Below are 24,570 nucleotides of genomic sequence, written 5' to 3' on the forward strand. Positions count from 1 at the left end.
TCTAAAGAGATGTACAAAGATTTTTTTCGCACAGCCGCTCACTGATATTGAAGGTAGGTAAGCATTTGTTGTAGTGATTCTGTTTCAAAAATGTGGCTCGTGTTTGTTTTGATACGGTTAGCAGCAATGATTTGCCAGCAATTATTTAGTTGTCTGCTACTAAAACATATTGTTGACATACACTTGTAGAAAGGTTAGTTGTGATTTGTGTTTCAAATTTTGGTGCGTTTTGATTTGGTTTTCGTGTGTTTTACTGTAAAATAAACAATTTATTGAACAATTTTATTGGGCATATATTTGGTATGCCCAGAATACCAAAAAAACATTCAAAAAGAGGCCTAAAAGGTATCTAGGCAAGCCTTACCATCCTATAAACACTGAACCTACACTTGAACCTAACCATGAAGGACATTCTAGGCCTAGATAAATGAAGTATGAATGAGTATGTACCAGTTACTAACTAAAATATTTCAGATGAGGTTTCCAAACTTATCAATTTCGTTCTCTAAACATGAAAGTAAATAAATCTTTTGTTCGCAGATAGTTCAAAAATTTAAATATGCAAGCAATCATTCTATAGGCTCTGCGGCTGAGTAAACTGAGAACACGATCATCAGTCATGGCTCCTAAGGACGGACCTCCCTTTATTCTAAGAGAAGAGTTGAAGAAGGGCATAATCAGCGAGGTTTACGACAGAGACTCGCCCTTTAGCACATTATATTACGGCGAGGTAGATAACATACAGAGTGTGAGTGGTTAGTTGCTCGAGACCCGTTATTTTACTTTCTCCTACGCGACGAACACCTTCTGGGAGCTAACATCGCCTTGCCTGTTACTCGGTATGACCTGACATTTAGCCATATATCAACACTGTTGGCTTTGGGATTTAACTGTCATTCATCTTTTTTGCGTCGAACCCAATTTTTATTTTTTATTTTGCTTCAATTATATATACGCACATAAACTAGTTGTTATGCCATTAGTGACTAGCATCGTGGACGTCTCGTATGAAAAATCTTAAATGAAAAAAAAACTGCATTTCATTATGAAGTTCCTGATAATGCCAACACTGTAATATAATATAATTAAGTGTTAACAACCTAAAATGGCGGCTGTATAATATTTTTAAACATTGAAAATTGGTATAACGTACACGAGTTTTATGAATAAAAAGTAATCACAAACATTTTAAATTATGATTCACAGAGATAAAAATATAATTATGTGTCACAAATAATGGTCCTCTCAAAAAATATATTATTTTATAATCTTCTTGGTAAAAATATCTGAAGTAAAAACTATCATCTATGACACTCTATAGTGTATTGTATATACATCGTTTTTGTACAAACTAAGAAAATAATTAAGACAGGATTTTTTTACAATAAGTTTAAAGTATAAAAAGCTGCATACGTATACAACGATGAAAACACACTTAATAACCGTTACAAAAATCGACATTTTTGTTATTACTTCAATTGTTCTGGAAATTCGCAAAGCACTATTTTTTATTTAGCAAGTGAATCAGAAAGTTAATTCTCAACATAATTTTATTAAACTTTAAGATATTTTTTATTCACCTTTTTATGTTTTTAGTAATTTATAACTTTCTTATACGTCTCAAAGTTATAATAGACATCATTTTAGAGCTGAAACTAAAATACTCCTGTACTAATGTAGTTGATTAGACAAATAGAGTAAGTAGCACAAACGATGTTCTCATTTCTGCAGTTTTAAAGTTGTTTTACACTAATTTGTAAAGTTTTAAAGTGGAAATCGCTGCATAATAAATCCGTTCATTAGTTTTACTATTAAGCAGTTTTAATAAGTTTGCACATTTTTCCAATTATATCCGAGGTATAAGTTTGAAAAATAAAACAGTTTTAACCACCTAATGCCCTCCCAGGTTCTTAAACATTTTATACTGAATTAAATTTATCAAACTTGCACAATGATTGGTCTAATGACCTATTATTATTATATAAACCGCTGTACTTCTGTTTATCCTCTATAAAATAAATTTAACAAATGTGGTATTGTAATCTCTAATGCAAAATCTAGTTGCAATTACCTCAGATTTACTCGTTACAACTTGAACACAATGTCGTTTACACCGTAGTGATATGTGAGCGTGTTTTATTAGTGTTAACTAGCTGTAAGTTAATAAATAAAGCTGTAATAAACTAGAACACGCGGCTTCGCAAGCAATTTCTTACTGAATAACAAGGGCTGCATGGCATATTTTGTTTATATGTTATACCAAACAAACACTCCGTAGATAAGTGCCGGTCACTGGAATATATTGAAATCTCTACTTCTAGTCTAATGTATTTTCAGTGTCAAAGTTGAGTTTGCCTTGATTCCTTGACCAAGAAAACATATATAGCATACATACGCACGTCTGAGAATGCTACTTCGTTCAAAAAGCGTCTACTTCTAGTCTAATGTATTTTCAGTGTCAAAGTTGAGTTTGCCTTGATTCCTTGACCAAGAAAACATATATAGCATACATACGCACGTCTGAGAATGCTACTTCGTTCAAAAAGCGTCTACTTCTAGTCTAATGTATTTTCAGTGTCAAAGTTGAGTTTGCCTTGATTCCTTGACCAAGAAAACATATATAGCATACATACGCACGTCTGAGAATGCTACTTCGTTCAAAAAGCGTCTACTTCTAGTCTAATGTATTTTCAGTGTCAAAGTTGAGTTTGCCTTGATTCCTTGACCAAGAAAACATATATAGCATACATACGCACGTCTGAGAATGCTACTTCGTTCAAAAAGCGTCTACTTCTAGTCTAATGTATTTTCAGTGTCAAAGTTGAGTTTGCCTTGATTCCTTGACCAAGAAAACATATATAGCATACATACGCACGTCTGAGAATGCTACTTCGTTCAAAAAGCGTCTACTTCTAGTCTAATGTATTTTCAGTGTCAAAGTTGGGTTTGCCTTGATTCCTTGACCAAGAAAACATATATAGCATACATACGCACGTCTGAGAATGCTACTTCGTTCAAAAAGCGTCTACTTCTAGTCTAATGTATTTTCAGTGTCAAAGTTGAGTTTGCCTTGATTCCTTGACCAAGAAAACATATATAGCATACATACGCACGTCTGAGAATGCTACTTCGTTCAAAAAGCGTCTACTTCTAGTCTAATGTATTTTCAGTGTCAAAGTTGAGTTTGCCTTGATTCCTTGACCAAGAAAACATATATAGCATACATACGCACGTCTGAGAATGCTACTTCGTTCAAAAAGCGTCTACTTCTAGTCTAATGTATTTTCAGTGTCAAAGTTGAGTTTGCCTTGATTCCTTGACCAAGAAAACATATATAGCATACATACGCACGTCTGAGAATGCTACTTCGTTCAAAAAGCGTCTACTTCTAGTCTAATGTATTTTCAGTGTCAAAGTTGGGTTTGCCTTGATTCCTTGACCAAGAAAACATATATAGCATACATACGCACGTCTGAGAATGCTACTTCGTTCAAAAAGCGTCTACTTCTAGTCTAATGTATTTTCAGTGTCAAAGTTGAGTTTGCCTTGATTCCTTGACCAAGAAAACATATATAGCATACATACGCACGTCTGAGAATGCTACTTCGTTCAAAAAGCGTCTACTTCTAGTCTAATGTATTTTCAGTGTCAAAGTTGAGTTTGCCTTGATTCCTTGACCAAGAAAACATATATAGCATACATACGCACGTCTGAGAATGCTACTTCGTTCAAAAAGCGTCTACTTCTAGTCTAATGTATTTTCAGTGTCAAAGTTGAGTTTGCCTTGATTCCTTGACCAAGAAAACATATATAGCATACATACGCACGTCTGAGAATGCTACTTCGTTCAAAAAGCGTCTACTTCTAGTCTAATGTATTTTCAGTGTCAAAGTTGAGTTTGCCTTGATTCCTTGACCAAGAAAACATATATAGCATACATACGCACGTCTGAGAATGCTACTTCGTTCAAAAAGCGTCTACTTCTAGTCTAATGTATTTTCAGTGTCAAAGTTGAGTTTGCCTTGATTCCTTGACCAAGAAAACATATATAGCATACATACGCACGTCTGAGAATGCTACTTCGTTCAAAAAGCGTCTACTTCTAGTCTAATGTATTTTCAGTGTCAAAGTTGAGTTTGCCTTGATTCCTTGACCAAGAAAACATATATAGCATACATACGCACGTCTGAGAATGCTACTTCGTTCAAAAAGCGTCTACTTCTAGTCTAATGTATTTTCAGTGTCAAAGTTGAGTTTGCCTTGATTCCTTGATCAAGAAAACATATATAGCATACATACGCACGTCTGAGAATGCTACTTCGTTCAAAAAGCGTCTACTTCTGGACATTCTAATTTACTTCCGCGTAAGACAATTCTGCGGTCTGCAGGTTTGTCTCCGAGAAATCATCCTAACCTTTCCCTCCATTTTGTATATAATTTGTCAGTTTACACTTTTAAATATATTCAAATTTTTTCATACCCAAAATCATGTATATTCTACCAGAAATAAAAAGATTCTATTACATCCCATCATAATACCAACGTGTTCGAACATCAATATAATGTCTAGAACCTAAAGTTTATAATAGATATGCCAGATTACTTAGAAATCAGCCCTTCCGTTTCATCTCTTAAAAATAAGCTTAAAGACTTATAAAAAACTGTTTTTATTCTCTCTCTCTGGATGTTTTATCCCTCCCACCCATACCAGTAAAACACACCCACAGTACTGACATTTTAATTTGTTACTTAGTTTAAATTAGCCTGACAGATTTAATATTACACTGATAATATAAACACTTTTCTAGATAACATTTAACATTAAGTTGGATTTATGCATTGATTATTCTTGATACATGTAAATGTCCATGAGAAACAAATTATTTTGAATTTTGCTGATTACATTAGGCTACATTGCATCACTATGTCACATTTTATAATGTCACATAATTGTACTCAGTTTATTTACAGATATATTATTTGTCCCGCGATTTTCACGTTAAACAGCAGGGAATAACAGGTTCAACCATTTACTCTTATAAAATTATTTAAGTAACGTATTATTTTTGTATCAAATCCTATCTTCAGCTATATTTTATTGAATTGAATGTTTGAATTGAGTTTACCCCTATCTGTAATTTGGTTACACAGCTCGTAAATTGTTTTAAAGTTGTGCCTATTAAATTAAGGCTTTAATTATAAGGTTAATTTAAAGTACCTAATAAACTTACGAGTATATTTAAAGTTATTTTTGCATTCTTATCGAATACTCCCTTTTTTATAATAAAGTGTCACATTTAACTCTAAAGCACATATTTTACAAATCGTGGTTATAAACTCAAGTTTTTTTAGGCTTATGTTTTAATTTTTTATGGTTAGCGGGTGATTTAGAAAAGTAAAAGCCTAAAATAAGCATATTGCAAACACGGTCCCTTGACGGTTCTGATCTCATTATTGTTTATATTCCAATTTAAAAAATTAATTATCAGTATTTAATTTTAAATTCAAATTTGTAAAATATATAAGTTTGGATTTCAAAACCTTACATAAATAAGTAATTGAATATTTGTTTTTAAATGCAATAAGAATAATATTTGTTGGTTGTTAAATGTTCAGGATTCTGAAAGTGAAATGTTATTGTATTTTTTATCGAGTTTTTTTTTCATCCAAACATTTATAATTACTGATATTTGGATTAACCCATGTTTCTATTTAGATTTTCCAGCAGCCGTTCACGAGCAGTCTCCCAGCAAAGGCGGCAAGCCGCCGGTCATGTATGAATATTGATACCTCACATTAACTTAGGTTTCTTTCATGTACTTTTAAAAAAGTTAAATACAATAGTGTTGGATAGTATAAACTAGTCTAGAACTACATCCTAGTATACAGGTACAATCGAATAGAAAATACATGAGACTAGTTCTGTACATGTGTTTGTTGTGTGTGATGGGTACACATAAAACAAACTTCAAAAGTACAATACTGTATGTAGTGGAAGACGTACGATTTATATGGGAAAACTTTAAATTAACACACATCCTTCTGTGCTCTGAAACCATTGCTGCCCCAAAACTCAGTCGATCTTTAGGTTTCGCTTCTTCAAATAACAGTAAAATATATTTTTCATTAATTGGCTTTGAAAATTTGAATTTTATAGTACTACTTGTAAAATGATGCAAACTTTGTAAGACTATTTCATATAATGTGGCTTAATATCAATTATTATTGATGAGCGAGTCAGGAAATGGGTAGAACAATTCAAAGACATATCATAAAAATTATATTCAAGTCGGCTAAAACATTAAAATCCTTTTAAGATCGTTAAAGATCACGATCCACTGCTACGCCTGTTTTATTGTCAGATATATATATATATATATATATATATATATATATATATATATATATATATACTCGTATTATCCTGTAAGAAAGGGTTACACTTTCCACTTGTAAGCTCAACTTCAGTAAAACACTGTTTGGTCATGAAATGTGTAACTTTGGCATAAAGATTCCGCCCCACTAATCTTACATTGCCCATTTTAGTACTGATAATGATTACATAATTTTGCTTCTTTTCATTGTGTTGACACATATAAATAAATAAACTAACTGTTTTTTTTCACATCAGGAATAGTGGCTGCGCGTTGCTTGTAATCTTTAACTTCATATTGAACGTGGTCGTAATACGTATCTTTATCGTAATACAAAAGAATACATATCTTTTTACCCTTCCGCAAAAGTATTTTTCGCCGTGGTGGTCACAGGAAGGCCGTTAAGGCCAAGTTCAAGGCCCAGTACGTGTACAGCCGGGCCAGACCGTAGTTTGGTGGTGTCCTGACTATCAGTTACACTCGGCACTCTCACTTTCCTCTGGGTCTTCCGCACTTTCCCTCCGGTCGTCAGTCTCAGTCGGACCCCGGCCGCTGTCGCTGCCGCTGCCACCGACGCCGCCATGGCTCCCCGGCCGCCCCCTAGACTCTTTCTGGTGAGTACCTACTGAAGCCCAGCTTAATTTCTAAGTCAATTCTATTCCTCGTAGGAACAGTTTTTCTTGTATGTTAATTCTTGGGCCAAGGAAGGATCGTTAAATGATAATGCAGAATGTTCGCGGTGGACTCCTTGATGTTATGTTCCAATAAAGCGAATCGTCCACTATTTTTATTTTAATGGCTTGAACTGACATTTTTTCTTTCTGATTTTCAATCCGATTTAGAAATAAAAATAGCTGTTTAAAATTCCAGGAGAAAAACCATGCCATAAATAAAATCAAATACAATTTGAACAAGTTAAATTTTAAAATAAGCCGATTTATTTGTGTATATTGTGAAATTGTTTATAAGGAAATGATGAATATCTTTTTAATAGTTTAGTCCACTAATTATTAAAGAAGAAATAACAATTAGTGGATTCAGTTCAGTTTGTGGATCCAGTGTGGAATCCATTCCTTTCCGTTATTTCACACTTGTTTTTTCACTGTTGGTCATGTTCTGGGAGTAAGTATGAAATTTTTAAAAAGTGTAGAAATGTAACGGAATACCTATTTTGTAGAAAAGTTGACCTTTTAATTATTTTTTAATACACAACAGCAGTAATGATATTTTTGCCCTAAAGGAGTCAGTATAATCCAATCAATCACTCATTAAATGTATTAAATAATGTATTTTGTTTTGTGTGTGTGTGTGTGTGTGTGTGTGTGTGTGTGTGTGTGTTTGTTTGTTTAAATAATTATATATTACGTCTAATTATATATGTTTATTAGACGTATTATTTTGATGATTAGTTCATTATTTTATCATTTCCAAGAATTTAAGGCTGAATTACTATTTATCCAACCGAAAAGGCTTTGAAATCAACAAATATTCAGCACTAAAACAATACAACGGCGAACGCTCCGATGCTGTCGAAAAGAAAGTTTAGCCGGAGACGACAGACAACGAAAGTGTTGACCTCCTTCTGTCTTCCCCCACTCCAACCTCCCTACCACCTCCCCTCGGTCTAACAGCTGAAAGTAAAAGCAGCCGTAATCCCACCGTAGTGGCCGGGCCGCAACCCGCTTGTACGTCATGCTGCCGATAAGTTCGGGTAGAAACCGGTCGTCATTGCAACATCAATGTCTGTCTCCCCGCTTCCTCAACCTTTCCATACTGATGTGTCTGAGACTATATCCCTTCTATGTGGGCTAACTAACGGCTGGTAACACGTCAAAAATGTTAGGGACGCGCTAACAATACAAATAGCTCGATTTCTATCATTTCAGAAACGTACTGAAATTATTTCTAGTAGTATTTTTATTAAAACTATAGTATTTATATTAAAAGTTTGATTAATACATGTAGATATTCCAAAATAGGTTGTGGAAACCCGTAGTTTCGATTATTTATATTATTTTATTCTAGTTCGGAATAGTTTTGGAAATTGAACTAAACAACAGTCACATAATTTAAGGATACAAGCTTGAATGGCTTTTGGAAACGATATAGACGTTTTGTAACGAATTCAAACTTCTTTAAATGCAGAATAAGAAATTTAACCTACCATTAAAATTTAAAAAGTAGAATACACTTTATATACTTTGGTATATTATACTTTTGGTACTTTGGTGTAAAATTATGTTGCTGTATATTTTCATTTAAATTTAACGAGATTTATCTGTCTGGAACAAGGGATAGAAAGGAAGGTTGGGAAGGAGTCTAGAGTGGCGGTGAAATCTTGAGTGACTTCCTTTCAAATAAGGCTGTACAGTACTTGGTGTTGTATAAACAGTTTATGAAAAGCTCCCCCTCCCCCTGCTCTCCCTGTCATCACCACCTCCACCGCGCCCACGACTCGATTAAGAAGATGCACCTTTTCAGCAATCGTTACCCAAGTCATTAAATGTTCCTTTATCGACTTCTCAGTTCTGCTGATAATGTTTGAGTAGCAAATGTCGCCGCGATTTTTGCTTAAGTCCACAGAGAAATTTATTCAAGTCCATATCCACATGTTTTTAATACCAAGTACCATTGGATATTAATTAACATACAATTCGATTACCGAGCGGTATAAGACATCGGACTTTTGGTCTGTGCAAGAGAGATAGTGCAGGCTCAAAACCTGTCTGTGACCGCAGCACTAACATCGACCTTGTACAGCACCGACTCTCCCTCTTATAGGATAGGGGGTTGGCTAATACGGACGAGAAGAATAAGGTTTAAATGGAGAACGGTCTCTTCTTTTAAAATATTTAAAATAGTTAAAACTTTACTCTTATTTTTAGAATTAACTTGGTTTAAGAATTCACAATAAGAAACGCCACATATTTAATTTTTACAGACTTCAAGATTACCAAGTCTTACTCTCCTTGCACATGAGTATTTGAATACAAAGTCAGATTTTTAATATGATAAACCATTTAAGTGGCAAATATTATATTAATTAGCACTAATCAAGTGGAATATATCAATTGGTATATTACCAGTACACTTCTCACCACTTCTAAAACATTCATCAAAAACCGGTTATATCACCTCAATACATTTTTATACAAAAATTGTAAATATTGCTGAAGTTATATTATATACGCCTGGCATTACAATAAGTAGGGTTTCACTTAAATCTGTAAGGTCTGAGAGGAATTCAGTAATATGCAGGGAAATAACAACAAGCCCTAATGGTGGGAGAGGCAAGGGACGGAATATGGGAGTTTATAGGGACGAGTGTATAAAATTAATTTTTCCTAAATATCTGAATAATAAGGACGTTTTTAGATGTGTCCACGGAATTGCCCTGTGAGAGCAATTTATCCTGTTCAAATATATTAATGTCTAAACCAGTTTTCTTTCGACAGTTATACTGCAACATCCAGATTATTATTAACTTACTCTATTAAAAATTACATTCTCGCCAGCTGAATGTTTGTACTATTAAAGAACTGAGTTATTTAGTAAACTCAGAGAGTCATGAGGAATCTACATTGCAACTTTCGGTTCTTCTTTCGTAACCTTTCGCCGAGAAGAAACTAGGTTAATGTGCCTCCCTCCACTCACAGTCCCCCTCTTCCTGCTGCCTACGCAATACTACTATAGTATGACGACAGCCTCCTTACAGAGTTAGAAATGGCACATTACTGTCTTGCATTCAGCCTTTCCTTGGTGACAACAGTTCAAAGTCGTGTTAAGTTTTAAATCAAAATAACATGATATTTCCTGAAATTAGTGTTGATGAGATGGTTCTAAGAAAGTTTTGGTGTATATAATTTTTTAATTAATACCAGAAATTGTAAATTCTATATTTCATTCTATTTTTATCATTTTCTAGTTTGAAATCTTTCATTAATAGTCATCATTGGCATACTAGGAAGAACCGCAAACAAAAATGACTACTATAATTTATTTGTGCAATACCATTGATATTTTATTTGAATTTTTTTTAATTAAAATAATTGCCTACGTAGATTTTGTTTGGAATATATAGATTTGTGTCTTACTCATTGAGTCCGATCAGAGCCAAAAATGTTCGTTTCCAAAAATAGCAACATTTAAATAGCTATGTGAAGTGATTAGTTTACTAAACCCAGTACGGTCGTTTATTAATATATTTACAAAATGATGAAGAGTGATCAGTGTTTTGTCACTGCCCTTATGATAAAAGAGTGTGTACAAGGGCAACACCCTTTGTTGCTCTCGAAAACAAATTGTTTTTATATAACCACGTAAAGTAGAACTTCGCGAATTAAAAGTAAAATATACTAAACTTGGTTTAGTACACATTCATATACATATCTGTTTGAGATTCTCGATAGTCTTATGAAAAACTTTGCATTCTTGCTTTAGATAAATAATGTCTGTTACTAGTCCAAGGTTTGTATATAAACTACTTATATACACTAAGTATAATTCAAATTACTGATTTGAGTCGTAAAGTCTCGAAATCTTAGCAGATCGTTTGGTTTCAAGATTATTATATAAGCAAACAATATTGCAAAAAATATCGTAAAAATACTATAATCACTACTGGAAAAGCAATTGAATATTTTCTGTTTTATAATTATTCAACAATTGTTAACTAACAAATTTTATTAGATGAAATTTTAATCCTGTAATAAAATTCTTGTATTTTTATTGCAAGCCTAAGTTTACAAAACTCCACTTCTAAAATCTCGAGTTCGATGTCTTGAATGCTGATTGGCAATATTAAACATTTTATAACCAAATCGGCCTTAAAGTGGTGTCTCATATTGAGTATTTCACGTTAAAAAAACACCAACTCAAATTCGGGTGCTATTAACGTCTATAAAGATTGTAAAACGAGATTTACGTTTTCAATTGTTTATAATAAGGTGGAGTGAGGAAGAGGATAGGCCCTACTAAATGAGTTGGACTGGAAGACAGCTGGAATGTTTCCAACTCCAATGTCCATGTCTGTTGAGACGTAACCTGGTTTGACTTGAGTAACTGTTTATGGCCGAGTAGCAAACAATTGTTATCTCTTAAAAAGTGCATTTACAACTCAACTTAAGCCAAATATTTATTTGAAACTGACTATAAATTAGTTGCATCATGTGTGAAATTTGAGAGAACTGCAACCTTAATTACTGCACACATCTTTAATTAGTTTAGTGTGAATGACACGTAAGTCAGTCCTGCACTGTTAGGGTTAAGTGTGGACCACGAAAATCCGAGTCCAAACAGTGTTGTGAGGAGTAGCTGTTATAGCTTTACTTTTTTGAGAGCCTATCTATTCGTCTATGTATTTAGTATTATCCATAAATTATATCTTCACCGTTGTATGTTGGATCTCCTGTGTTTACTTTCTGAATTGTATTCTTTCTATTTCCCAGCATATACTCGTGGTGGGTTTCCTGTTACTTCTTCTGCTGATGCCACCAACGGAATCATTGCAGCCTCGAGCTCCAAATTTCCAGTACTTTGAAAGGTAATTACGTGCATTACACAACACAACAAGAATACAATAAAACGAAAATTACCCCTCCCTAGTTGTGTATGCATATTACTAATAAAATGCTATCGGAGCAATGGTTTAATTACAAAATACATTCATAGGAATAGAAATTTGGAGTTACAAATTTGGAGAAGCTTAAATTTAAATCAACAACATTTGGTTGAGATATCAGTATAAAATGGAACTCAAAGAAAAAACAAATATTCTACGTGAAATCAGTAATCTCTTTTGTTAATGAACATTTTATGTATGAAACGATAGTAAAACCCTTTGTTTAAAATTTACTATTGACTATCCTTTACTTGAAAATATAAGGGTTTCAAATCTTTGTATTTCCATATGTTATGGAGCATTGCGATTCCAGAATTGTAGTGTATCCTCTTTTCCATGTGTAAAAAATCTTAGGACGTAATTTTATGCACACAAATCAATATAACCAGTTTCTTGTCTTCTGTAATGTGTACAGGAGTGTAACGGTTTGTGCAGTACGTCTATATTGTGGAGTCACATGAATTTCTATCTTTTGACGTAGAAATTGTGGTTGTGAACGTGGGGAGTTCAATGCCATATACTGTTTTGTCTATAACCTCATGTCTTAAATTATTTTTGACATCTGAGGAAGATAATTGATTCTAATCCGCGATACGTAGTATTCAATTTCTTTGACTTATAAAAATGGAAAATGTCTGAAATCCTGTTATTCTTTCAATAATCAATCTGTTAAAATTAATACATTAAACGTGAATGTGAAATAGATTACTCATTAAGGTGTTCATTTTGATATAGACTGAGCTTGCCTCAGGCAAATCTTCATCTCTCATCTCACTGTATTGTTGAGTTTAAACTAGTTAAAGGACCGCAAGTGGTCGTGTTTTGTTCTATATAAACATCATACAGGTGGCTAATATAGTATATACAGACTCTCCCTTTACAATTAATTACAAGTTATTGTTCCCGGATAAAAAGAAGACAGCGACAAAGTACAATTAGGAATTTATCTCGTTTGGTTGACTGCATATTCGTCTACTTACGATTTTTAACCTAAAAACGCATAAATAAAACAATGATTATGCATAACTGTTATTCCTGTTACGTAGATCTGATAAATAGGATAATTATATCTTCTAGTTTTCAAATGACACCCCTTTTAAAACTCTAATATCAAATTTTACAAAAAGGCATAATTGCAAAGACGTTAGACGTTCCAATGTTTAGTAATTTTGATTAAAATTGAATTTTGAAGTGTAGTGTTTGTTTTGTTTACAGTATTAATAAAGATGACTTTTATCACAATTCTCAAAACTAATGTGATGTAACAAATTTGATATTACATTTTTGCTTTAACAATTACTATAATTCGATAAAATATAACAACTGTTAAATGAGCTCATATTGTACTTTTTGAACAAGAATCATAGTATAATATTATATAAAATAATATTTTACTTAATAAACAGAAAATGTCCTCGTTTTTTAATATAATTTTACCATTAATTGTAATTTTATAATGTAATTAGTTAACATTACGTGTTTCAATTTTGTGCCATTGTTAAATCTCCATAAATACATTGTAAAACAATTAATATATCTAAGGCTACTTATTATGTATACATTTTACACCGAAAAACCACAAGCAGACAAAAGATTATCGAGACTAATTACAAAATTGGTTACAACACTAACCATGCTTGCATAAACATATTTAGTTGAAATAATCCGGGAACATCGATGATACAGTAAAGTTTTTATCTGGAATTGATGGATTTACACAAATGCCACTTCTTTATCCTACTGTGAGGTGTTAAAATCCAGGTAGAGAAGGTACTCTGCTAGGGCTTATGATAGCTGTGGGAACTTAAGTGGTACCCACTTCAGCTGTATGGGGAACAATTTTGCATTTCTCCTTCAATATGGTCCGGGCAAGTGGCTTCGTCCTGCATGAATAAACTTGAGGATTACCTATCCCATATTTAACAAATGTTATTTTCCTACTTTCCCAAATATGTAAAACTGTAATGAAGTGAATTGAGTTACGAACACTCTAAAATGTTTTATTTGGTTTAAAAAAGAGTGGTTTTGGTGCTGAGGATCATGGCCGTCGATGAATTGAGTTTTTCAAAACTTGAGCATAATTTAGATTAACATGGACATGTGTACAATAGATCCAAAATTTATTTATTAGTCTAAAACATTGGGTTTTAAATTGCACAGTGATAAGATTCAATGGGTGGCTAAAGGTCAGTTTTATACTAAAATATACTTCTCCCACCTCTTTTATTATTTCCTATAATGTTACTTTCTTATACCGAGTAGTCTTCAAAGTCCCACCCCTATCTTCCTATTAATAAATTTCTTATGAAAATTTATGAAGAGATTATTTTTGGGGATGTTTATATGACCAACTGAGAAGTTTTTTATGTATTAAATCGGGGTGGCAATAGCTACTGTTGAGCCTCCCACCCAAAAAAGGGCAGTTGGGGGATAATTAAAAAAAATGCTATTCACCGATGTTTTCTATCAATGTTTTCTACCATATTTACCATTATTATTGTTCCATCCATAATCCCTTGTTCTTTCCCGACAAGTCTTCCTATCGATCCCTTTTATGCTATATTGCTCATTCCCCTCCTACAGATTCTTTTCCCTTCATTATTCTCTTTTTGATTAGTTTTGATTGGATTTGTAAGAAATTGAGATTTTGCTAAATACTAAATGGTGCTTTAAACTATACAAATCTATTGAGGGTGATATTAATCTTACATGAAATTTTGAATGGGAAAAGATATGGAAGAGAATAATTCTTTCCTTAAATTTCGCACAGTTATGTTCCCCTCGTATTTTCTCAATTTACTAGATTTTGTTCATTCCCAGGTGATTGACAGACGTGTCTGAACAGTACAAAACTTTAAAGCTTTCCATTCGTGACATGGACAAGTTAATTATTCCGTTTATGACACCAATATGTCTGTCGCCGCGCCATCAATAATGAGGGAGTAATAAAGGGAATATAAATGTACCGTGATTGTGACTGTTGTGACAAGGTTGCGATGACGTTGTGATGACCACGGTGACGCGAAACACGGGCCGTACAACTGGCGGTTTTATAGCTCGTTATTCGGCCACTAATTGCGTTAATGAACCCGACCAGTGGATTATGATGCTCGGCTGCAACATACTGCCTAATTGCAAAATTAATCGTGTTTAATGCTTGCCAACCGCCAAAGAGGCGTAACACTGAATTTCATTTAGCCCTCATTGATCTATTGGGTTTGAGGAATGTTATTGGAAAATGTTGTCTGCTCAACTTTACGATTCAGTGAAAAGTGAACTCTAATGTAGATTATTTAATCACTAGTATTGTATAATAATGAGAGTTTTGTCTCGTAATAAAACTGAATGTTTAAAATCCTTATCAGCCCAGATAATAAAGTGAGATATAAACAGTACACAGCTAGTACTCAACATATCCCTGTGTCCAGATGGTTACACTAAGCTGTTACGCGTAAAAATAAGTGATTATTTATAAACTTTATTATGGTTACTATACAAAGTTTTAACAATTCTTTAATAGTTATAATTTGTATTAAATTATAGCGTTCAACAATATAGGGATCTAAAGATACCTTTTCAGAGCCTGCAACAACCCTTTAACATTAAGGATCCGGTAGTAAATCTCATCATTCTAACCCTTTTAGTTTCTTAGAAAGTTTTAGAAACTTTGATGAGACAAGAATAATGATAGAAGTACATGAAATTTGTGTAACTGTGGTGGAACGGTGGAAGGAGGCCTGTAAACCTCGTTTTAGGACTGAAACTTAATTAGCCATACTATTTTTACAATTTAAGTTATATTTCTTTCAACAACCTGATTACAAATAAGTACACTAAGGACTTCAAGATATTTTGAGAAATTTAAACTTTGCACTCAAACACATTGCAAAAGTGGGTTTATTTATTTAGGAAACATATTTCAAGTAGATGATGTGTAATTTAGAAAGGCTAAGGTTTTTATAAACATTCTAAAATAATACACAGCTTGAACCTGTGCTTACACTTAATTTAGGATTACTTCTTGGACTGTGTGATCCAATTACGGGATAGAGTAAATATTAATAAAATCTTACTTTCATTAACACTAATCTTTGTACTTAGTCTTTCATTCATACATATGTTGTATTGCATTACAAAGTGAACTGATATATAATAAAGAGTCTGAAATTGTATGACATTCGTGTATAAACATTTTAAATTTAGATTGATTTTTCATTTCTGGGTCGTTTATATTTTTATATAAGTTTATATTTAGAATGATATTTTACGTATAACCCAAGAAACATAAGAGCTACGTTAAAAACCATGTAACATTTGCATAGTATATATGTACGTATGTATGTAAAGGCTTATGCGATATAACGTACGCTTGTGAACACTTTAACCGACGTAATATTTCAAATATCCAGCATTAACTTTGTACAAAAGCAGAACTTGTAATTAATTATAACCAATTTCGATAGATTAAAATTTATTCTTTTCACGATATATTTTAAGGTTTCAAAATGGTAGTCATTCAAAGTTTGGACAAGCGCAAAGCAAAGAAAAGGTAGTTTAGAATTCTCAGGTCATTAACAATAATGTCTGTTCCTTGTGTCTTATATCTCGTATGATTTACAGTCAGCGGGCGAACAAAGTTGTAATTACTATACAAAGTTTCAACGTAGTGATCGTTTATAGTAGTTACAGAAATATACAATTGAACCGCTATAATGAATATATTTAAACACATTATTTCGTATTAATTGTAACTAAATAAAGTCCACGTTAAACAAAATTTATATGGAAAACAATATTTGCCTTGTGAGGTTTCAAGATTGTTGAAGTTTCTATATGTTACGGTTATATTAAGATGGCATTATTGGCAGTTGTTGTCCAATCAGTGTCGTGCAAATTAAACATATGAACTAATGTAATACATCTTCAGTTTGACATTTAGATATGACGGCCTCATGTAAAATCTATTTTTTTCAGATTTGAATTACTGTAATTTATTGAATTCATAAATAATTAGCTTATTACGAATGGTGTGTGGATTGATATAAAATCAAATTAATGGTAAAATAATAAAAAGCTAATAACGTCCTAAATGTTATCATTAATATCATTTTTAATTTTGCCACATTTTTTACAAAACTACAATACTCAAAACAAGTTATATAAACCTCAAAACAAATTTGATTACTTCCATAAAAACTAGTACGTTCAGCAATTTAGTGTCTGGTTAAATGAAACCGAATATTCAACAAAACCCATTTATCTCACAGTAAAGCAATATTCTTTATCAAAGAGCTTATTAATGACTGAAATTGGCACTTCTATGAACGTTATTGCTAATTGTTTGAAAGTCGTACATTTTATTTCTCCTTGTTAGCAGATTAAAAGCTAATACATCATCAAACAAAAGGGTGATATAAAATCTAAGAAGTAAAAAAGTATGTTTGAAAATTTTCTAAGTAATACTTCAATACATAAATAAAAAAATTCATGTAAAAATAAGGTAATTTATCGCAAAGAGAGTAATTAGACTTTAGGATTCCATTCTAACAGAACCCTTTAATTTTGTTTAAAGAAGGTTTAGCTGGTTATTATCAGACCTTTTCTATTGCTGAATGCAATTAGGCAATTAAAAATCTAAATTGATATTTAAATAAACCTTAAGGGAATAAGTAGGTTTCATTTGCATCTATCGTCTAACGGTACTCAATAAAAAATGCATTGATATTTTTGAAAGCTAATTTCTAGAAGTTTGTTGCTATGAGTTTAATGGCTGACCGAGGTATCAAAAAACAAGAATACAAAAATATAACAATAAAAGTTATTGTAAATCATCCAAGAATTCGTAAACAATTTTTCGGTTCTTCTCTACAAAGTGCAATAGGTAGATGAACGTTGATAAACTGCTTTTCTTCATTCCAACTTTTAAACATAGCTTTATATTGAGCAATATTGGAGTAAAATATTTGCAAAAATGCAAACTGCTGTTATCTTCAACTTTTTTATGAAGGTGAATAACTTAATGTTAGAGGCAAAAATATTATTCACATGCCAAGTTGATCATAATTCAGTTAAAAACTATGTCAACTAGTTTATTTACAAATTCACGTGAGCCCATTAATGTGCTTACATGGCTTAGTGCTGTCAAAGCTGGAATAGTTGAGTTGCTGCACCTCTCCCAGATGACTTGAATAATTTATTGTGCTTGTAGACTCAAACGTTGAACGGATAAGATGGGATAGTGAGTTTTCGTCGTTGACATTTCGGGTAAGAAACAGGTCGTAGACGTTTCGAACCTTGTCACTAGTTGATATGATATTAGTCAGAATTAGATCATCTGGTAGTAGACGGGTGTCTTGAAGTCCATTTCGTTTTTTTACAATGAGATAAAACTTCGTGAACGTCAAAGTTGATGGTGGAACTTGTAGCTCAGGCTGGTACAAGATGGCATTGCTGGAAGTCACAACTAAATTAGATAACAATTAACTATAGCACATTATTATGCACCATAACATTGTTTTCCAATTAACTGTTATGGCGAAATTCACACTCCATGATATTGGTTTCTTTGAAATCCTTTTACTTTTTCCTACAAATAAGTTAGTAATAGTTGAGTTTAACATTAACATAGTGGCTACTAACAACAAAATCGCTCTTGCACTGCATATAGAGCGATGTATCTCACTAACTGTTATACGTAAATTATTCCTGTATTAGTAATGTAATTAATGTGGCTGGCACGATTGAGGTGTTGCTCACATAGGAATTTACGGGTCATTTAAAGAAGGGAAGCCACAAACATAACTGCCACAAGGTTCTTCTCCAACTTCGACCACACATTAAAGTGTGTAGGCAGTCCTGCGGAGGTACTTACAGTTGTTTGATCAAATGTAATAGTTTGCAATTTGCAAGCCGGATATCACCTGATGCCTGAGGATATTATCTAAATCTACAATCAAACTGAATTAGTTGTGGCTCTTTAATTTCAACAACTTCATACGAACATAATAAAATTTGATGGACTGATGTACGATGTTTTTCTTGTAGAGCTACACTTAGCAGACACATTACTACATAAAGTAATACGTTATTTTAACGATTTATAAGCCAAAATGGAATACAATGTTGTACACTATATTCGTTAAATCATTACATAAAAAGAACTAGTTCAAGAATAACATTTTTTTCAATTGATTGAAGTTCAATATTTGGCACGAACTGTCAATATTTACTTAATACCACGAGTTATGTCCCTTCTATTCTTAAATACAAATAATTAGAGAATGTTGTCCTTTGAATTCATAAAGTATCTTCCTAGACCGTAGATTTAATATCTTTTATGGAATACGGTTAACGATTTTATTCTCACACCCTAATGTCAAGTAACTCCATAAATAAGATGGTACATAATTTTATTATAGTACAGAAAGGTACGTAATATTAGATATAAAGTTATATAAATTTATCTGTTTTATATTATTTTATTGCAACACATATTAAAATTTAAAGTCATAGCAACCTTTGATAACAAACCTATATTGGTTTGTACTATAATGTTATAATTATATTAAACCCAAGAAAGAAATATATTTCAACTGTCCTTCATTATTCTGTTATGTTTATTAATTGGTTGAAACTAAATATCCAACATTCAGTTATGAAGGTCGGTTGTCAGTTCAAACAATAATCGTGTAGTATTATACACCAGACGCTTCAGTGGGTGGAAAGTTCCAAGGCTGGGTCGAATTGCTTGGTTTGGTAAACTACAATAGTTACGTCTTTACAACAAGCTGTTAGGACCACCGCAGGACTTTCTGCACAGTTTCCAATTAACTATTTATCACATTAAACATTTCGCTATTATTAGTAAAATCAGAAATGTTTTCCTACGTCAGTATAATATTTGTTTGCTGTAGTGCATTTCTTATGGGGTTTTTCGCTATCTTAAAGACCATTCGGGCGTAGCCCGGAGAGATTTTCGAAATAGTAGGGGTACATGTTATTTTAACTGCTAGTTTCGTATAAATTCACAAAATTCTTATAGAATACAGATGCTATCACTTGTAACAAAATATTATGCAACTTAAAGAATGTTTAGACCACTGTGCTTCTTGACGTTGTTTGATAGTATGTAGTTGTTTCACTTTATTTATCCTCTTTGGTCAGCAAGTTTTCAAAGGATAACTGAGTTTTTAAACTAATTTTAAAAACTCGTATAATTGTTATCTCCCTGATAAGTTGATAATGATTTTTTTTATTTATATGAAAATACTTCAAAGCAATAAAACATGTAATATACGAAATTGATAATTGATACATTAATAATATTATCAAACATGCGCCCATTTGTTTTGTTAATTTTAAAAGTGTTTTCATTTATATTAATACTTACTATTATTCAATACCATCTGAATGTGTTATTTATCTGTTTTAAAGTAGAAAAATTGGGTTTTCTTCTTAGTCCGTTTCAAAAACGCATTTAAAGCAATATTTCTTAATTTATTTAATATTTTCTGTTCAAACAATTATCATACCCTCCCATTGTATTTTTGTTCTCACGTTGTATTTGAACTCAAAGGACGTTTTTGGCCTCAATGCCCAGAGAGCAGTTTCTAAATTAAAAACAGTATCACTCAGTATTACTATCACTCTAGTCTTGTTATAATTCAAAATTTGTATCCTAGTTTTGACCATTATTGTTACAACTTGGTCCGCTATTAGTTTAACTCAATCACAAAGTTTAATCATGTTCTCCAACTTCCCACATAAGTTCCTCACTTTAGCTCATATATCTTCATCAGTTCAAAGGATGGGTTGAGGAGGAGTCAATTTAACTTTCCTTAACCAGCTTAATGCACTTTTAATTGCTGTTTAACCGTCTGTTTTGCAATTTTAATTTTGAACTTCTGTGAATAAACTCCTTTGTTTAGTCTTGTAACTCGTTTTATTTATACAGTATATGGCTTGTTATATTTGATAATCATACTGTTAGTTTTTATGATGGTTGAAGCGTACACATAATTATGCGTATAACTACATAAGAAATATTAGCTCTATTCATTTCGTTTACTTTCTAATGCCCAACAAGATTAACAGAATAGCAGGTAGCCTACAGAGTCCATAAGTAAAACCGAGGATCCTTATATATTCATGTGCAAGTCTGTCTGGCGCACTATTTAATTCAGGAGCCAGACTATCAGATCGACCTGGTATTCAGCTTGGCTTAGCTTTCTTCTTCCTACGGATATTTAACAGTTGTAAGACAAAATCGCCTTTTCTCTGTTTTATAAAGTGGAAAGCAAACTTTCAACAGAACCCTTTTTAATACATTTTAGAGTAGAGTTAGGAATAAAATTTGCTGTCTGATATATGAAATATAAACAGTTGTGCTGGTTATGTGTATGAACCGTTCATAAATTCTATAAAAATCGTTTTATAAACTTTATATTATTTAATCGTTTTATAAGAATTTTAAATGAGAGTATATAAACAATTTTGTTTCTGCATAAAATAAGAACAAAAAATGGTTTTCAACAAACAATGTATTCCTTTAGTTGAAGATCCTACTGTTATTGTGTTATGGTAAGGTCTCTTTTTAACCTCGTATTCTGTGGAATAAAATAAAATATTCCTAGTTCTGTATTACATATATTTACTCTCAAGCGTATACTTATACTATAGAACTGGATGCATGTATCTTCTCCCCTCTCAATGTCAGGGTCAACACCTGGACACTGGCCTGACTAACATCAATCTCTGTTCTGTTACAGACCCAAGTACCGCTACCCGTACTACGACGAGAGCGGCAGAGGCAAGCTTCTGTACGGCTACGGAGGTCCACACCTGGACACAACCCTGGACACTGGCCTGACTAACATCAATCTCTGTTCTGTTACAGACCCAAGTACCGCTACCCGTACTACGACGAGAGCGGCAGAGGCAAGCTTCTGTACGGCTACGGAGGTCCACACCTGGACACAACCCTGGACACTGGCCTGACTAACATCAATCTCTGTTCTGTTACAGACCCAAGTACCGCTACCCGTACTACGACGAGAGCGGCAGAGGCAAGCTTCTGTACGGCTACGGAGGTCCAGACCTGGACACAACCCTGGACACTGGCCTGACTAACATCAATCTCTGTTCTGTTACAGACCCAAGTACCGCTACCCGTACTACGACGAGAGCGGCAGAGGCAAGCTTCTGTACGGCTACGGAGGTCCACACCTGGACACAACCCTGGACACTGGCCTGACTAACATCAATCTCTGTTCTGTTACAGACCCAAGTACCGCTACCCGTACTACGACGAGAGCGGCAGAGGCAAGCTTCTGTACGGCTACGGAGGTCCACACCTGGACACAACCCTGGACACAACCCTGGACACTGGCCTGACTAACATCAATCTCTGTTCTGTTACAGACCCAAGTACCGCTACCCGTACTACGACGAGAGCGGCAGAGGCAAGCTTCTGTACGGCTACGGAGGTCCAGACCTGGACACAACCCTGGACACTGGCCTGACTAACATCAATCTCTGTTCTGTTACAGACCCAAGTACCGCTACCCGTACTACGACGAGAGCGGCAGAGGCAAGCTTCTGTACGGCTACGGAGGTCCACACCTGGACACAACCCTGGACACTGGCCTGACTAACATCAATCTCTGTTCTGTTACAGACCCAAGTACCGCTACCCGTACTACGACGAGAGCGGCAGAGGCAAGCTTCTGTACGGCTACGGAGGTCCAGACCTGGACACAACCCTGGACACTGGCCTGACTAACATCAATCTCTGTTCTGTTACAGACCCAAGTACCGCTACCCGTACTACGACGAGAGCGGCAGAGGCAAGCTTCTGTACGGCTACGGAGGTCCAGACCTGGACACAAACCCTGGACACAACCCTGGACACTGGCCTGACTAACATCAATCTCTGTTCTGTTACAGACCCAAGTACCGCTACCCGTACTACGACGAGAGCGGCAGAGGCAAGCTTCTGTACGGCTACGGAGGTCCAGACCTGGACACAACCCTGGACACAACCCTGGACACTGGCCTGACTAACATCAATCTCTGTTCTGTTACAGACCCAAGTACCGCTACCCGTACTACGACGAGAGCGGCAGAGGCAAGCTTCTGTACGGCTACGGAGGTCCAGACCTCTACCAGTACAAATCCTACTCGCCCCTTGAGGGTATACACTAACCTTCTGTTAGTGTTACATAGCTTAAGGTTCAGCCAGAGGTGGTTACATGTTACCATGACAGAGCATTCAGTTGTAAAAGCAAACCAGGCTGGCATCTAGCTCACTTCATTCATCACCTTCCTGTCAAGAGAAGATTACGTGAAAACTTCCTTAGATGTTAATTTTACATTAGATTTATTAGAGTGCAACAACAAGTTCCACACAGTAACTCAATCAAGTCCATCTTCATTGTCATAACAATTCATTTTTATAACTTATTATTTTAGTAATCGGTATTTCTCCCCTATTTCATGCATCTCATCGCTGTTTTGTAACACGTCATGCTTCATTTTCATCTTCATCGTGGTAAAATTACTTTTCATCAGATAATACTTGGTGCGATTCATTTTTAATTCATTTTTCATATAAAACTTAAGATTTAAAACACTCAATTTTACACAGATTATTTTAACGATCTAATATTGACGATAATTCTTCCACCATTTCAAGGACAAATATACCTCCTGACGAAATCATGAAACAATGACAAACAAACAATAGTCTGTGCATAAGTATTATTTATTGAATTCAGAATTACTTCATTGTTTATATAACAAATAACAATGAGTGCATACTGATATTACATAGTAGTTTTCGACGCTATGAGGGAATGTGAGTGTTTACTTTGCAGAGTTGTGTTTTACGAGCGAGGCAAAGCTGGCGTTGGAAAATAAAATTAAGCACCTAAACTTTTTGCTTCAAGTGGTAAACAACATTTACTTTCTTCTGCAAAGGTCTTTCATGTTTTTAAATAAAAATAAATATTCAGTAATTTACTATTTCCTTTTTGTATTGTTGCTGTTAATTTATCAAACTTCAAATACAAATGTTGGATTAGCGTATCTAAAAACTTTTAAGCGCACTGCCAAGAAGAAAATTAGTTGCTTCAGACACCAAGTTTATGTGTATAAACCAATTGGGTGCTTTCTGTTCAGTACCTATGTTAAAAATATTTATTTGTCACATTTCTGTATTTTATTCTTTCTGACGACTACTGGTAGTGCAGCCAAAGGTACATGAAACTTTATATGATATCATCACCCGGCACTATAAATTGAATTAAAGATATTTTATATATATATATATATATATATATATATATATATATATATATATATATGTTATTATATATATGTGTTATATATATATATATATATATATATATATATATATATATATATATATATATATATATTCTCACTAATAAACTCAACTTGCTCTCCAAAGATGAACAAAACACAAGCCTGCAGTGTATTTTTATACACAATCCAATATTTGTATTTGTACTACACAATTATAAAAAACTTAATTTATGTACAAACATTTCTTTACGT

The 24,570-nt window shown here is 33.6% G+C and overlaps 1 protein-coding gene across 1 annotated transcript; it reads left to right on the forward strand.

The window, feature by feature from the left end:
• Positions 1 to 619: 619 nt before the first annotated feature.
• Positions 620 to 24,346, forward strand: LOC124355815. Its single transcript, XM_046806970.1, has 4 exons — positions 620 to 755; positions 6,849 to 6,988; positions 11,822 to 11,916; positions 23,079 to 24,346. Exons 1-4 carry the CDS (start codon positions 620 to 622, stop codon positions 23,194 to 23,196), a joined length of 489 nt encoding a protein of 162 aa, XP_046662926.1. The 3' UTR covers positions 23,197 to 24,346.
• The last annotated feature ends 224 nt before the right edge of the window (positions 24,347 to 24,570 follow it).

This window comes from Homalodisca vitripennis, chromosome 2, assembly GCF_021130785.1.
Source record: "Homalodisca vitripennis isolate AUS2020 chromosome 2, UT_GWSS_2.1, whole genome shotgun sequence".
NCBI lineage: Eukaryota > Metazoa > Arthropoda > Insecta > Hemiptera > Cicadellidae > Homalodisca > Homalodisca vitripennis.